This window comes from Saccoglossus kowalevskii, chromosome 14 (assembly GCF_978046115.1).
Source record: "Saccoglossus kowalevskii chromosome 14, keSacKowa6.1, whole genome shotgun sequence".
NCBI lineage: Eukaryota > Metazoa > Hemichordata > Enteropneusta > Harrimaniidae > Saccoglossus > Saccoglossus kowalevskii.
In genome coordinates, this window is record NC_140654.1 from 1,492 (window position 1) to 19,129 (window position 17,638).

At 34.4% G+C, this 17,638-nt stretch overlaps 3 protein-coding genes across 3 annotated transcripts; 1 reads left to right on the forward strand and 2 right to left on the reverse strand.

Annotated features, from left to right (window-relative positions):
- Positions 1–229: 229 nt before the first annotated feature.
- LOC146734347 (tyrosinase-like) lies at positions 230–6,413 on the reverse strand. The gene is made up of 8 exons (XM_085507612.1): positions 5,736–6,413; positions 4,110–4,488; positions 3,367–3,544; positions 2,904–3,064; positions 2,584–2,679; positions 2,121–2,189; positions 1,662–1,736; positions 230–962 (listed from the first exon to the last, which is right to left on the reverse strand). The coding sequence occupies exons 1-8, from the start codon at positions 6,411–6,413 to the stop codon at positions 802–804; spliced, it is 1,797 nt and encodes a 598-aa protein (XP_085363738.1). The 3' UTR covers positions 230–801.
- A 2,846-nt stretch (positions 6,414–9,259) lies between these two features.
- LOC146734348 (chelonianin-like) lies at positions 9,260–11,486 on the forward strand. The gene is made up of 6 exons (XM_085507613.1): positions 9,260–9,369; positions 9,493–9,529; positions 10,258–10,413; positions 10,530–10,679; positions 10,891–10,975; positions 11,265–11,486. Exons 1-6 carry the CDS (start codon positions 9,316–9,318, stop codon positions 11,317–11,319), a joined length of 537 nt encoding a protein of 178 aa, XP_085363739.1. The 5' UTR covers positions 9,260–9,315; the 3' UTR covers positions 11,320–11,486.
- A 2,466-nt stretch (positions 11,487–13,952) lies between these two features.
- LOC146734349 (uncharacterized) lies at positions 13,953–17,374 on the reverse strand. The gene is made up of 6 exons (XM_085508205.1): positions 17,286–17,374; positions 15,216–15,373; positions 14,938–15,033; positions 14,677–14,760; positions 14,435–14,503; positions 13,953–14,288 (listed from the first exon to the last, which is right to left on the reverse strand). Exons 1-6 carry the CDS (start codon positions 17,372–17,374, stop codon positions 14,143–14,145), a joined length of 642 nt encoding a protein of 213 aa, XP_085364331.1. The 3' UTR covers positions 13,953–14,142.
- Between the last annotated feature and the right edge of the window lie 264 nt (positions 17,375–17,638).

The following is a 17,638-nucleotide window of genomic DNA, read 5'->3' on the forward strand; positions in this document are numbered from 1 at the left end:
GCTTTCTACAGCAACGGCGCATTGCAACGACTGTTGCATTTAAATTAATTATTAAATGACAGATAATTATTAAATCATTTTTGTAACGCGGTGCGACGACCGCTGCCCTTTAATGATTGTGGACCATACCTGATATATACAACACTTTTGTAATAGAAATCCGGCGTAAAGAATTCAAGCTATTGGAATGCATTCACCACTCAAAAAAATAATAAAAAGCTAAGAGAAGTATGTGAAAAATAGCATTTATTTCGAAAAATTCATAAAAAAAATATAAATTAATTTATTTGATCGAATACCAACGAGAGCAATTCACGTTTATTGGTTACTATTGTAAATTATGTGAACAACATATATGAAAGACATGAGGCTGTAAATAGTATATGGATAATAAGATGATTATCACTCAAATATGTAACAAATCGTAGCATGATTAGTTTATAAAAAAATATTATTAATGTACCGTCATTAATCAACTACTAAATGGTCTTTCCAAAGTATTAACTCGTTTGATAAATACCAACAAAAGTAAAACAAAAACAAGAAATTCTTATTTACAAATTTTCATATACTACCGAAAAAGCCCGAAACGTTTAGAAATTTTGAAGTTACATTAGACAACGATTTCCGATTATTGCCTACCATATATCACTTAAAAGATAGACAAATATTAGGACACAATGACACAATTACAGTGATTTATAACTATATTTCTGTGTTTGTAATAACATATTTGGACAGACAAAATATAAATGACAAATGTATGTATCCAGCCTGATGGTTAAATACAAAATGTAAATATTACAATTTCTTATCCGTGTCCATTTCTCTAATGGGTTGATAACCCCTATATCGATGATACACATTGCGACCCTTTATAGAGATGAACGCTGATGAAGCAATGAGTAGGACTATCACAACGACTGCGACAGATATGGTTCCTGTTGGCGGCTTTCTTGCACCTAAAAATAAATTAAATATAAGTAAAATAGCAAGTAGCAAATATTTGATTCTAAACTTTAGTTTGATAGGATGTTGCTGCTAGGCATGTTTTGGTATCAGTTTGTTAGCTTGGTCATGCACAATCAACACTGCGATAAAGATTTTCCATTTTTGACATTGTGAAATTCTTTCGTTTTTATGCAGGAAAATACAATATTTTTACCAAATAAAATCATATTTATTAAAGTTACTGTTCATACGTAAGTTGTTGAACACTACATAGTTTGTAATCTCATTTAAGCTTATTTCAGTCATAATTCAAGACAAATAACAAGCTTAAATACAATGTATATATCTTTTTTCTATAATATTCTTGTGTAAACTCTTCAAAGCGGAAATTGTCTTGTAATTTATATACGACAAACATACTCAGCCCTTTCAGAACACCTGACGAAATGGGCGGCGCATGTTTATCGACACTTTTGATAACTACATGTAGTGTGACATCGTACAGTTAGAGTAATCAACATCAACCATCTTTATAGTAATCATCAGCTAAATTGTCTCTGATTTTCACTTTCGGATCGACTCATTATTCTAATTTCAGGGACTACTAGTAATTCAATTTCACTAGAGTGTATCAGTATACACAAAAACGACGAATCGTCTGAATCACGCACATTGATATATGTAATTAATATACTGTATTCGATAATTACCGTCGCTGTGTTGCTGATCAGCTGATGGATGGTTGAACGTTTTAAACACATCGTTGCCATCATTTTTGTTCACATCTGAAACAATAAGTTCAGTTTTATCCCATCATGTATTGGTGAAGTACAACAACTATTGTAATGTTTTGTAAAAAGACGACAGATCAGTAGAATAAAAGTTCGTCTAAGACAATCGTTCCAGCTGGTTGTATGCATTTCAATAAATATTGTAATATGATTATCGGTATGCATGTCCGGTAATGAATAACTTGGGAATGGCTCGACAAATTGAAACAGAATCATTCGACCGAAATTAATAATTACTGGTATTTCAATACATTTGGTATATTGGGTAAGTGCACAGTTTCCATAGTGAAACAAACAAATAAATTGTGAAAATATTACGGTATATATGGATGTTTGAAATATGCACATTAACAACACATCACTTCAAGAGGTACTTACTTTTCATTTTCAACGCTTTCCAAGGTTTCAAATTCAATATTGCGGTTATCTCAGGAATGCCAAGGTCAACTTTATGTGAAGAAAATAATAATGAAAGTACACACATTTTGAGCACAGAAGTAGAAAACGTCGAATCAAACACTACGCACATTTGAAAATCATTGTACACATGTTTAAAAAAATAATGTTAACCACAGGTTAACGTATACTCGTAAACGTGTTGGTTATTCAATATATTCAATTAGAATGTACAATTATATTTAATTTAATAACGTTGAGAATGTCTATCTTCTTATTTATTTATGTACTGAATTATAATAAGAAAGTTAGTGATAATGTATGTAAGCCTATATAACAATTTTCCAAAAAATTTAACAAATGTGACATTTCATCAGCACCAATGTATTTATATGGATGTAAGCAAAAACACAGCTCGAAATCAGCAATGATGGCATTAACTTACGCTGTAGATCTGCATCCAAGGGAGAAAGAACGCATCCTTGCATTCTATCAATGGATTGATCTTCTCTTTCTTTTTCAAGCGCACTTATAGGTTTACCTGTTATCAATCAATACAACTACAGTGTGAGTGGTTATCATTTGACAAAGACATAGCAAATATGCCTACAAGCCATTGGCAAATGTAGTTGGTCAAGAATGGTAAATATATAATGTTAATTTACAAACCATTTTTGGTTGGGATCATGTTAAAAGAAATAAAAAAATATAACAACTAATAAGTCGATGTTGTCCCGATTGATAGGAGAATACGTATATTCGCACCTTCTGAATCCACATTGTCGTATGTATATCCGAATACTTGTGATTTCTGCAGGAATTCTCCATTTTTCATTACTGGAAAGAATGGTACCATATAGGAATCAGCTTCTTGTCCTACAGGTGTGCTGTCCTTTGGTGGATAGTGGTTTGTATTGACATTGTAACTACAGGGAACACACAAAATAGCTATAGTTAACGTCGTAATGTTGGGTTACAAGACAATTAGAAAAATGTTTTATTTACTCATCGTTTTGCTTTTCTGGATACCGGGGTAGATTATATTTCACTCTAACACATACGTTTAAAAGAACGTGCTTGGTCATGGTCTGAAACTGTCCACTGCCAATATGATTAAAATTATCAATCAGTGTCATTGCAGATTGTGTCAAATCAGTGTAAACACCAATACATACAATGAGTAAAATAAGCGAAGGAATCATATTTTAAACTCTTGGTATTTACAAACCGTCGTATCCATTTCTCCATAATTCTATCCACATTGGAGTGATGTAGCCAGAACATAGGGTCATTTGGAGACGATGCCACAATTCCCATTGTACCGTTCAGATAACTATGTACTCGATTCTGTGATTGTAAACCAAATGGTGCGAACAGACCAGTTTGTCTTTCCGAATCGGCAAATCCTGCAAACACATAGCGAAACTGAAATACACTCGCCATTGGACGTTGACAAGTTGAAACAAGCAAGCTTATTGCGTGGTCAAAAATGAAAGACGGTATGTGGATGTTTGAATAATAACAACAATCTATGTTGCCGTAACTCGTAGTTACGTTTACTGTTAATTAAAATGAATGCAGACATTAAACAACAACTCAAACTTTCGTTAACTGTTAATTAAATTTCGAGTTACTAACTCGAAATTTGAAAGTTAAACAAAACAAAAAATAAATGTTGCCCGTACCTCGAAATTTGATTAACTGTTATTTAATGTTCGAGTTACTGGATGTGAACGTTCAACAAACACCAAAATATATGTTGACCATAACTCTGTCAACTGTTAATTGAACATCGAGTTACAATTTGGGCGTGGTACCACAGAAGTGGGCGTGGTTTCAAATATATGGGTGTGGTCATTTCTGTAACTAGATGTTTTCGTAAGTCGATGTTCGTAACTCGAACATTTCAACATCTCGTATAAAGGACACATAAAATAAAGCGCTATATACATTGTTTAATATTTGTAATACCTTCTAGAATATTCCGAAAGCTACAATGAGAGGAAATCGACACATTCAATGTTGGTACCAACGGTCTTGTATCGTAATCAGTCATACTCAACGTATAGTAAAGTGCGTCTAGAGAAGGCAACTCGTCCAACACCTTGTTACTACCAGGATGTCTTGTAATACTCGGCAGATTCGAATTGTCGACATTACTACAAATCAAGCCAATGTCATGGAAACGTTGAAAATCAGAGCATAGATCCTTCCATCCAGAAAACTCGCCTAGGATGTTATGAGGCGGAGAAGGCGAATTTTCTCCCATATATTCTTCAGTACAAATCTCACAGTTGGGTGCACCACTCCAGTCCCAGTACGGTATAGCAAAGTCATCGTCATTGTTCACCTTTAGAGATAAATATTACATATATGATTAACATAATAATAAATATGTCACAGTAAAACACTAAATAATATGACACATACAGAAAATGTTATAATAATTCTGGAATTATAATATATATGTTGATATCTTATGTGTATATCGACATCACCTTATACCAAGTCTGGTACATTACCATATTTAATATCTATATTCATAAACATTTTCAAATTGTAATCTTATTATTTCCATATAATGCAGTTTTGCATTATAGTGCCTTTTTAAAAATTGTATCGATGGTTTGGTATCTTCCTATAGACCATTGTTAAAAAAAACTGTTATACACCAGAACATATTTTTTCATGATTTAGGAAAACTTTTACTAGCAAAGAAGTGTAATAGTGTACTTAGTATATTATTAGAAAAATTAGATTTTATGTGAGTTCATCAAATTAAAAGTCTGTTGTGTTACAAGATATTTACAAAGTGTTCATAATGCAATCACAAATCACAGACCCTATAATAATCAATAAGAACAGTTCTAGTGGTTCCCATTGGACCACCTGCTTATTTTCCCCATCCTGTAGGACTTACTTTCCATTGGATCCCGTCCAAAAGTAACTTGTTTTGAATAAATTCTAGGTATATTTGATTTCCCGATTCTATTAGACCTCAAAATACTTGTATCAGCAATACACAGCCAACATTTTTTTAATTGTTTTTAAATCGATAGAACACATCGGAAATGTACAAGATACATGAAAAAAAAGTTTGTCAAATAAATATATTTAAAAGATTAATTAAAAGGTGTTCAGTTATATCCTGTGTGTTTGATTATATTTGTAAAGTAGGTAGACAATATATCCTGGCTAATTTCTAATGTCCCATATATGGGACCGTGACAGGACCTGGGATCCAATAAACACAATATTATACTGTAATTCCATATCGTAATTATCCATGAGTTTGTTAGAATCAGGTATTAACAACAAGTATAAGAATAATACCGGGAATAATTTGACAGCTTAAAGCGAGAGGGTCATCAAGCAATGATAACAACACAAGCTAACAACGCTAAGGCTCATGGGTAGACGCTTGTTTGTAAACAATAACACGCTATGGCCACTGACGCATGCGCAGGCGGCGACACCCCCGCTTTAATTATAACAAAACGTATCAATTAATTGACTCCTAAATTATTCACGCGTACTAACTGAATATCATTCCCGGGTCATAAAACCAAAGAAGAGGTCAATGCCCTCTATACTTGCCTGTTGTATCATGCGTTCAAATAAGAGTAGATACGCCCGGTGCCAGGTTAAGAAGGCGGGTCCAGCGTGCGCAAAATCGATAATAGTGCTACCGTCATTCACACCGGCAGGTCGTCGAATATTTTCTCGCGCTGCATAATAGTGGTTCCACACAAAACGATCATACTCGTTTACATTATTAAAGAGTGGGTTATCACCATTTAACATATCGATATAAAGACTTGTCGCTATCTGATAGTCACTTATTTTGTCTTTAGCATTTAATAAGTACGATCGGAACTTCTTAACTTCAGACTGAGACATTGACAAGATATTTCGTCTGGTCACACGATTTTCTTTGTCGCATTCCGTTCCTTTATAACCAAACTTGCATTGACTACAGTCATAACCGTCAAAATTACCGTCACACTTACACGCACGTGTAAAGAATGTACTCGGCCACGCCAAACGGTCGAGATCACCACCGAATTGCGAAGAGTCGTCGGCTTTTGGTGGCGACAGATCGACACACGCCCCTCTACCAGGTCCTCCACATTTCGAGTCATAACCAACTGGTTGTGGACAGCATTCCTTACTTGACAGTGATTCTGGTGAAACACATACCTTCGGGAACTGGCCACTGCATTTGAAGAACAAGGTGCTTAATAGTACTGTACGAAGTTGAAAGTCGGCCGCCATTTTATTTATTTATTATATGCCCTTTTGTTTGGCATCAAAGTGCAAAGTTGAAAGGTGAGCGTAGCTCTCGGCTTGCGCTTACAAGGATAATGACTTAAACATATACCATTAAATACGTTCAGATTTTAATTTTAATATTATACTAAATTACAATACCAATACTGTAATGGCTGAAGGGGTTCCCGTGGCAATGAAATGCATCCTAAATTACTCTTTTTAATCTGACGTAAAAGTGAGATTAGACATTTGCTAACCCGGCAATCTTCAAGTTGAAATTTTATCATGTACAAAACAGTTTGTCATCCGGGCGTTGTGGCGTTTTTCAGTTATAGTAGCTTACATATCACTCAAAAGACCGTCACGGCAAAAGTAGACATATAGGAATAAATTAGTCTGAATACACTTATACATGTAATTAGCCAACTACATTACATTTAGTATCAAATAAACATTCATTTATTTTATTTACATTTTAATTACCGATTTTGAGGTATGGCATCACGCCATAATAAACAAGTATTTGTACGGGACGACATTTATGCATAATGATCTATTTGGGGATTTCTGCATTCATTTATTTTGTAGATGTCACTTAGTTTAAAAGGTTTTCAGTCCAATAAATACGACTAAAAACAAATTATTGATAAAAAGGTAGATTTAATAATTCTTTAATTTAACAATGCACTCAAATCTCCCCCCAAATGCAATTTGTAATTGTTCTTAAATTTCATTGAGTTATTTAATTTTACGTATATAATTTGGAAAGTACTTGAACTTTTCAACTTTTGAACCTCGAAGAATAACATTGGACGATAACATTTTTTAAATATTTGTTTGAGAAAACGTCGCCATGAATATACTGAAACTTATCAGTCTTGGTTTAATTTTGGCTTATTTAGGTCGTTTTTGACTAGTTTTAATATTTAATCTTTCGTTTCCGTTTTCACAATGTGCCATCGCCCCATACCCCGGATGAGAGGCCAACGCTATCAATTCACTAACGAGTGTGACTTTGTTGAAAGTGGTGCTTGAAAGCGCCCTCTGGTGACGAAGACCTTTTTGATGAAATGAAGGCCGTTTTAAATGATGAACGAATACACAGTTGTAACTTTAAAATACATTGCTTATACCTAACCCAATCATCATGGTATCCAATCTTATCATTCCACAACATAAAGCACACTACCACACTTTTTTCAGGCACAATTAATTCAAACTTAATTACTCAAGTGTATCAACTTTTACATAAATAAACAATATTGTTCGAAGAATTGATTGTTGTCACCACAACACTAATAAATATGGAACTAGTCGCACAATGACACTACTGAAAAATATTAAATTATTATCAAAAGTACACCCGTTGTCCCATCTAATCAACAGTACCTTCGTGTTTTATTTTTATGGGATGTAATATTTTCGAAACTACAATGTCGTGAACGACGTACAGGTGACACGGTGGCGACATTTCGGAGCACACTTCCAGCGATTCTCATATAAATTAGTTTGAGAACAGGTACAAATATAAACGTGACACAAAGACTGCAACAAATCCGATAATAATACGTTATTTTTGAATCGTTACACTTGATTCGCTCGAACTGATGACTTCATGTGAATTGTCAAGGAACTTCTCAGTGTTACCGATATTGATACTCAACATGTTGATTGAACGTATTCTGACACACATGAGAAGAAAACCGTGGAACACTCACCAGGAGTCTAGACATATTATCCAACATTGGTACAGTGGCGGCAAGTAATTTCGTTTTTTTTAAAATTGATTATTGGTACATTTTAACAATCGCAGGTGTATATTCATACGAACTAACATCATTTTAAGTGAAAGGCTATGAAAGAGAGGTTCAGCCCTTCATAGTTTTCCCTCTGGAGACCATGGTGCACTTTAAATGGCAGTTGAATCAAACCAATCGACCAATCAGCGAACAAGGGCGCAACGACGTCATTTGGAAACGTTCCAATCTAACTCAATAGAAACCTCTCGCTTCGGTTTGAATAATGAAATTATTTTTAAGTATTTATAAAGATGAATTGAATACTTTTGTTGCACCGAGATTATATACCATATGGGATTTACTGCCATTACCATATAAACAATAATATCATCCCATCGAATAACGTGTAATTAGGTAAATTTACATTTACGAAAATGCCATATGCCTAATTGTATCCAGGGATAATGGCACTGATGAAATGTTTGCCATCAAAGACAGTGTTGACAGATTTGTATATGTGTAGGCGTAGAACATTCGGTTACTAACACTATTACATAAGTACGAGTGTATGAGTAGGTGAGGGAGTTTAGTCAGCGAGTATTTAAACATACACCTACCAACGAAAGCGTTAGGTATGGTCGATATTATTTTAACAAACATTTACATAATTTTAGTTAAAAAACTAATACTCAAATAGTAATGTATTTATCTACACTAAAATACACGTGTTGAGCTTTTGAAAAGGAGAAACAGAGAATATTTTAAAGAGGAAATTCTTTTTTTTATATTTAATAGTGTTTTATTGGTAATTTTAATGACAAAATTTACATTTCTATGTTGAATATATCTACTCACTGATAAATTCAAATTTATTTCTGATATTGTTTCTCAAGTTTGTTTCTTTCTGTGGCAATTTCGTTCTCCGAATGATAATTGGATTTTTCTAATAGTTTGAATAAAGTGAAGTAAGGCTGTTTTTTAATCATTGCTGAGTAAACATATCTATTATTCATGTATTTTCAGGTCCAGTGAAACATACCATTAATATTAATATTAATATTATTATTCACAGATTATTTGAACTTTAACCTGCCACGTCACACTTGTATCGATACAACATATATAAGTAGAATTTGTTTGGTGAGCCATCAGTGTTACCACTTATCATGTTTCGAATACTTTCCGTTCTCGTCGTCGTTGTCTTTGTCGCCGCCGCAACAGTAAGTACATCTATAGATATATAATATATATGTTATTTGAGAATTGAAAGATAAGAATGGTTTCATAATAAGAATACTTTTTAACATTATAATATTTTTATTTGTGTACTTATTTTGTTTTAGGCACCAGCTGTTGACATAGCGAAGAGACAGAATGCAGGTAGGTGACAATAGATGGGTATTCATGTGTATTCACTAGCGTTCTTACCTAGTACATGGAGGTAAAAAAAGAAGGAGCACTGACATACCTAGTATAACACCAATGATTTAAATTATATTGCCAAAACAAGATATGAAGATATGATATGATATGATTTAAATAAAAGTATGGTATTTTGCGTTCATTGACAATTGTCTTTTCCTGGTCATACTATTTTTTACCTTTTCTCTGATTCCCGCCAGATCACTGATTACCCACTGCGTCAGACACTAGATAGAAAGTCATTATGATAGATGAAATGCTGAATTCTGTATTGATAGACAGAGAAAGTCAACTGGAATACTAATATGTTGATTTGTATATCGGTTTATGTTAAAATGTTTTTTTTTTATTAGCTAATATAAATTGGATATGAATTTTGAACGTGATTAAAAATAGCGTTTATTGTCCCTCCCTCGATACTATAAAAAATTGTGGTGGTAATTGCCTAATTTAATAGAAATGCATTTAATTGTCACTGCACAATATAAAATGCCACAAAGTACTCATCTCAATAAGAGATTTGGAACTTGATGAAAGCATTGTAGTTTATATATCATTATTGTATTGAATGATTTCATGTTATTAAACAAATCAACCACGGAACTCAATATTCATCTTAAAACTTAGAACTAGATAAAACCATGGTATTATTTTTGTTGTTGCTGAATAATAGTTTTTGTACACAGGCAATCCTTGTCCCGGTGGTACAATTGTTAACTGCTTTGCTGATCCTTGTACAGTTGAAGAATGCCCGTTGTATCCCTACGCCGAATGTGTAGCAAATTACTGTGGCGGATGCAATGCTGAATTCTTTTACGATGGAGAGAAAGTCGACTGTAATGGTAAGCGTATTTTAATACCGATTACGAGACTGTATGATTGAATGTGAATCATCTGTTGTGCTGCAATGTTTATCAATGTTCAATGCGATTCTCTGACGTTATGTATAATTTAATAGAAAAACCAGGCAAGTGTCCAAATCTGAAACCACCCAGCGACTTGACCCGAGTTCTGTGTATCCATGAATGTGACAGTGACATTCAATGCGACAACGAACTGAAATGCTGCTCTAACGGATGTGCTTCAATGTGTTTACAACCTATTGGTGGTAAGTTTCATATCGAATATTGTCGATATATCATGTAATACCACGTGTATTTTATTCTGGTTATTAAAGCAAATTTAATTCTCAAAATTCATGTTTCAACATTTTGAACACTAGGGTGACTCCCTTTTTGGTTTCACTCATTTCAGTTGCGAGGCGCGTTACCGCAGTTAACTATGTCGATTATTATATCATTGTTTCTGTTTTCTGCTAGTGAAACCTCCCAAGGATTGCAATGGACCTGAAGGTCATCATGAACATGGTTCTTCTTTTCCGTCAGATGATGGATGTAACGTATGGTGAGTTAAGTATACAATTTTATATTAGAAAAAAAATGTGTGAATGTGTTGTGTATGATCTGGTTGTACGTCCATCAGTGATTTAATATTAAATCGGGAGGGTCGTCACCTGCGCACGCGAGGAAGTCCCTTGCGACGATAACAACACACGCTAAAAACGCATGGTAGACGCTTGTTTGAAAACAATGACACGCCATGGCCATCTGACGCATGCGCACGTGAAGACTCCTCCGCTTTAAAATCAACCGCAGCAAGATTAACTGCAATTTTTACGTTTTTCTTTTGTCAGTTTCTGCAATGATGGTAGGACTATGTGTACCAAAAGGGCTTGCACACTCATCTAAACCCACACACTAGTGTTGCGGCCTATCAAGATGTCAGTTATCAGATTCCCAAGTTTACGTCTAAATATATATATACATTGTAAGCAACTGGAATATAATATCTAGTAGTGTATATTATTCAATGAATGAAATACAAGAACAATAAAAAAATTGTTGTCATTATTGAATCAATCCTTTCTATATACTTAAGTTTGAAATTACTGCTGCATTATAAGTTGTGAAATACCACCGCGTTCGAAGCATGACGTCACATTTTAGCACATATACGGCTGACACACCTTGCTATATTACTATGACAACAATTCCAATTCCTCGCACTAACGGAAAGCTTATGTGTGATTGACGCTTGCTTGTTTTTAAAATATACCATTTATTCATTACGATTTTTATTTTCACTTATTGTGATTGGAAATCATATCTGCAATTTCTGTGAGAACGTATTGCCTAGAGTTATTTATGCACCGGCACAACTCACTGACAACCGCACATGTAAACTCATAATTACAGATAGAAATCATTATCACTAAAATCCAAGCTTTTGCGAACGCTTTCAATGTCCGTGGTGTGAATTATTAATGAGAATATGAAAACAATGAAACAGACGTTTGTATTATTGTAAATTAACCGTGATACGGCACTGTATGGCTGAATATATAACTATATCGTTTCCATCGGCTTCGTACATTTGCAATATGCAGACTACTATAACTGTGTTGCCCACAATCACAAACACGTTCTAATACGTGCGATTACATTTACCGGTATGCAAATAAATCATTAATCGGATCAAATTAATACTAAAATTAATAATACATCTTGCTTCCGACCGTGCAACAATGAATTGGTCGGATCTAATTAGAGAATGATACTATTTGTTGAGCCACATTTTAGAATCAGATTAAAGTCATATTGTATAGTCATTGGATCTTTCCAATAGACACAAGTAACAAATGCAAGTAAGTTATGCAATGTTTGAGTCAGTGTTTGTGATCCACAAAGCATAGATGCAGGTTCGTATGCAGTGTTTGAGTCAGTGTTTGGAATTCACAAAGCATAGATGCAGGTTCGTATGCAGTGTTTGAGTCAGTGTTTGTGATCCACAAAGCATAGATGCAGGTTCGTATGCAGTGTTTGAGACAGTGTTTGTGATCCACAAAGCATAGATGCAGGTTCGTATGCAGCGTTTGAGTCAGTGTTTGTGATTCACAAAGCATAGATGCAGGTTCGTATGCAGTGTTTGAGACAGTGTTTGTGATTCACAAAGCATAGATGCAGGTTCGTATGCAGCGTTTGAGTCAGTGTTTGTGATTCACAAAGCACAGATGCAGGTTCGTGGACACTCACATAAAACTGTTTTTCGACGCGCTTTATAAAACATATGGAATCGAGCAAAGTATAATCAAGCGTCCGGGTCGTACGAAACGCACTTGCGCGAATATGTTTTGCATTTATGAAAACAGACTGGAATACATATATTTATTGATAGTGTTGTCAGGAATGTGTATTTTCTGCAGTACGGAATCACATTGACTTCTATTACTCGGCAGTCACAATACCTTCGCACAGCTATATGATATGTCAAAAATTGTGCGATGCAATCCTTTAAATAACAATTTAACACCTAAACATCATAGAATTAGTTACTCAACTCATCTAGATTTGTATTTCGTATAGCACTATTTTATTTCGTAAACAATTTGAGTTTTTTGTTTGCTAGTGGACCCTTTTGGAATATGAAATCATCATGAACATATGGTTCTTCGTATCTGTCAGACGATAGACGTAACGTATGTTGGATTCAATATAAAACAAATTCCATTAATTGGAAATAAATATTGCGTGTGAATGTGCATATCATGGACGGTGACCTGCCTGTTATTGGCGGTCCTCTCTGCTAGGATTGTCCTTAAAATTAGTTGACGTGTGCGTGTCTGTGTGTGTGTGTGTGTGTGTGCCTGTGGTTCTTCGTATCTGTCAGATGACAGACGTAAGTTAAACGTATGGTGGATTCAATATAAAACAAATTCCATTTATGGGAAACAAATATTACGTGTGAATTAGTATAACCTGGACGTTGTCCCCTCCGCTAGGATTGACCTTAAAAAAACATACACATGTCGTACATCACAACTGTCCAGTATGTACATTGTATCTGACAAGTCTAACGGATCTACGAGTGTAAAATTCGCTAAATTGGGGAGAAGGGCTTGTATTGAATATCAGTTGACATTCATAGTATAAAGTTAACAATACATTGACACATTGCAGGGCTTATTTCCAACAGAATGAAAAATACATTGTGCACACAAAATTGTATTTCTAATTCACGACAACGGTGGCGTTAAACAACTTCTTGTAATCATTATTGTCCAATGGCGCCGGTGACTAGGTAACTTATTTTGAAATCATTATGGCTGAATGATATCACAAGTTGAAGTAAATTCAACCATACTACTCAAGAAAGGTTCTATTTGCGTTCAGCCTCCCCCCCGGGCATACAACAGTAGACTGACCAAGACCTTCTAGGTCAATACAATATACATCTTTGGCTCATTTAGGTCTGACAAATCATGTGATCGATAAAGCTTAGCACTCTCCAAACATTATAAAAATACATTTACAATAAATACAAATTATAAACATTATTTCACTTCTTTTATTTTATATATTTTGTATTTTAAAGCTCTATACACATTCAATTTATCTTTTTAAATACTGTCACACTGCATTCACATTATAGTCCATATATTAACACACTATTATATCATTGTTATCCGTATCTTCAGATGCATATTCGGAAACTTAATGTAAATGCTATTCTGTTTAATTTTCTGTTATACGTTGATAACCCTTATAACGGCGGTAAACAGTTCGTCCCTTTGTAGCGATAAACACGACAGAAACGGCAAGTAGACCAACTACGAGAACTTCACTGATCATCATTCCTGCTATTGGCGTTCTGTCTTTATCTGTAACAGTAAAACATAATCAATAATCTAAAGAATCAAACAAACAAACAAACAAACAAATATTAAATAACCGAACGACGAACGACCACGAACAAAACAATATGACTTATTTATTAGTGTATAAGCGTAACATGTTCGTTCATTACCATAATTGGGTCTTTGCCCGTCTGACTGCAACCGTTCATATTCGTAGTCACCAGTACTACCCACAAAAGCTGTAGTTAAATGTCTTGTTTCGTTATTTCCATAGATACACATCAATATGCTGTTATCACACTTATGAAATTAAACACATATATTTCGATAACAGTCATAATATAATATTGCGATAGATAGTCTAATTTGCATATTAGATATCAGAATTTTTCACACAAAAATTATTACTTACTTTGCATTGGAAAGGCCTTCCAAGGTGCCATACTCAAAATAGCGCTTACTTCCGCCTCCATCACCTTAGGGTCGCTACTAAAAACTATTCAATAGGAAATCCAAATTTAATAAACTACATAATAAAATACCTAATAAAATACGTAATACATAATAACATAAATAATAAAATACATAATACAAAATACATAATAAAATACAATTGGTACCATTAATATCACATAGATGAATACAAACAAATGACGTCATCAATAATACTTACAATATAGATCGTTATCAAGTATTGGCACTACACATTCTTGCATACCATTAATGGCACGCCCCTCTCTTATCCTCTCACGTCTATTAACCGGTTTGCCTGTGATTAAAATAGAAATAAATGCGACGTGAAATAATATCCTTTGTATAAAACAGAATTTATAATGTATATTCAGTAACAATGTCACATAACAATATTAAATCTATTGGACAACTAATTGTAGATTAAAATGCTATACAATCGATGCTGTCGCATAACTGAACAAAGTTTTATATTCACACCTTGTGAATCTATATTGTCGTATGTGTATCCGAATACTTGTGATTTCTGCAGGAATTCTCCATTTGTCATTACTGGGAAAAATGGTACCATATATGAATCCGCATCGTGTCCTACTGGTGTGCTGTCCTTCGGATAGTGGGTCGTGTTTGCGTTGTAACTACGGAAAACAATAGTTAGTACTATGTAAAATTAGATACCATTAAACTAGGTACTGGGTAAGTTGTATTAGTCTATTTGAATTCCATCATTGCGCTAATAAATCGTGAACATATTTACTGACATTTACTCTGCTTTCATGTTCAGTGTTCCCGTTTTTCATAACAATAGATTGACCATTTGAACAATATCTTATGTCTACAGACATTCAAATTCCTAAGTGACCTAACCACTGTTTGTATTGCAAACCTATAATGGAACACCTTCAAAGTTTCACACCATATGGAAACGGAAATGACACTGACATATGTAATATTACATATATATCCAAGTGCAAGAAGAAATCCAGCAAGTTTACCGGCACTTGACATATTTATAGAAAAAAGCGAAGTGCGTTATCCTGGATATGTCACAGCGCGCTCTCCATTGACCACGTATTGTTCAACCTAGGCAATTGTTTCATAACAAGTGAATATTTACAATCAGTTTTAAACCTTCACTTAATATTTCGATTGAAAATTGCCATTGAGTAGTTCAGTTAAAATCTCCTTTCATAATTCAAATAACTGATAAATTGTTAGTTAAGCTTAGTAACACATTTCATACGTTCAGCGCCGTTAACGGGTGCATACACATTCAAAGCACTTTTGAGGGTGCGGTGTGGTCACTAAACTTGAATACAGTTTTTATTTTTGAGTCTTATTTTTCAATGAATTTTTATATATGAGTGTAAATGGCGAAAGCCGGGTTATCGCGAAGTAAACAGTAACCCGACTTTCGCCATTTATACACTCTCATATTTTATTTTATTGAGAAAAATAAATAAAAGAGACTGTATGAAAGTCTACGCGGACACCGACATCTCTTTGATATTTCCATTTGATATGATTGTTTCATCACTGCTAGTATGCGTTGAAATATAGTAGACCGTAGACCCTTCATTATCGCTACATTCAGTGTGATCTGATGTGTAACAAAGGTCTTATGACTGATGCGTTTATCCTCTTAAATCAAGAGGGACTTCAGAAAGTAGCGAGTAGTGTGAAAGGGGCTTGGAGGGCGAAGGGGATTGAAAAGGCTATTTCGTTCATCAATTTCTATTTCATTTCCATCTTTGCGCTTTTTGAAAATTATTTCAGTCATATTTTCATCTTTTGTGTTGTCATCATTTTGTTTTTCTCTGTTAACTTGCGAATTCGAACGCACGCGTTTGTTAGCCGTATTCTTAGAAAGACTAGTAACCATATCTGTTTCAGTGTTATATGTTACAACATGGGTCTCATTATTTTGTATAACAATAACCGGTGACATTTTTATCTGTTATGTCATCGACTTCGTCAGTGTCATTCAAATTATCTTTCACCTGTTTCATATCTGTTGTAGATTAAACGCAAACAATGTGTATTTGAAAAGTGATAGGCAATAAGCCAGACATTTTCAGATTTTGTAAGTGAAAATAAATCAGGCAGTGAAACAGACTTTACATGTTTTAGTGCTGTTTTTACACCCACGTGGGATTGCTCCCACCGTGCTCATAACACGCCCGTGGTTAGCTAAGGCGTTGGTAATACAGTGGTCTGGTAACAAATGGAGTACAGTACATAAAACAATTTTCAGAGGTTCGACTTGCACGTGTAAATATCCTATGTCAATGCCAGCGCAGAGACCATATCAACCCATGAGACATGCCGCCACAGTATTACTGACGCCAAAACCTGGCAAAACGGACAGAGCGTTAAAAACGACGTCCTCACTCGACCAGTATTGTATTGTTTTGTTCACTATAGAGATAACGTACGTGATTTGTTTGTGCTATATTGATTACATATAGTCCTCAATCATACCACATGAATGCATACACATGTATGGCAAAGCATTATTAAGTATGTAGTGAAGACGAGAGAAACACTTACCGTCGTATCCATTTCTCCATAATTCTATCTACATTGGAGTGATGCAGCCAGAACATAGGGTCATTTGGAGACGTTTCCACGACACCCATTGTACCGTTCATGTAACTATGTACTTGGTTATGTGATTGTGATCCAAATGGTGTGAACAGACCACTCTGTCTTTCCGAATCAGCAAATCCTGGAAATACAATTATTAATGACAAATTGAATTATTACATTTAATTGTTTAAAGATACATATTTAAATAATGACAAGGTTTACATATCTACATCTTTTGACGAATATATTGTTAAATACGAGGAATAACATACATCTATACCTTCTAGAATATTCCGAAAACTACAAGGAGAGGT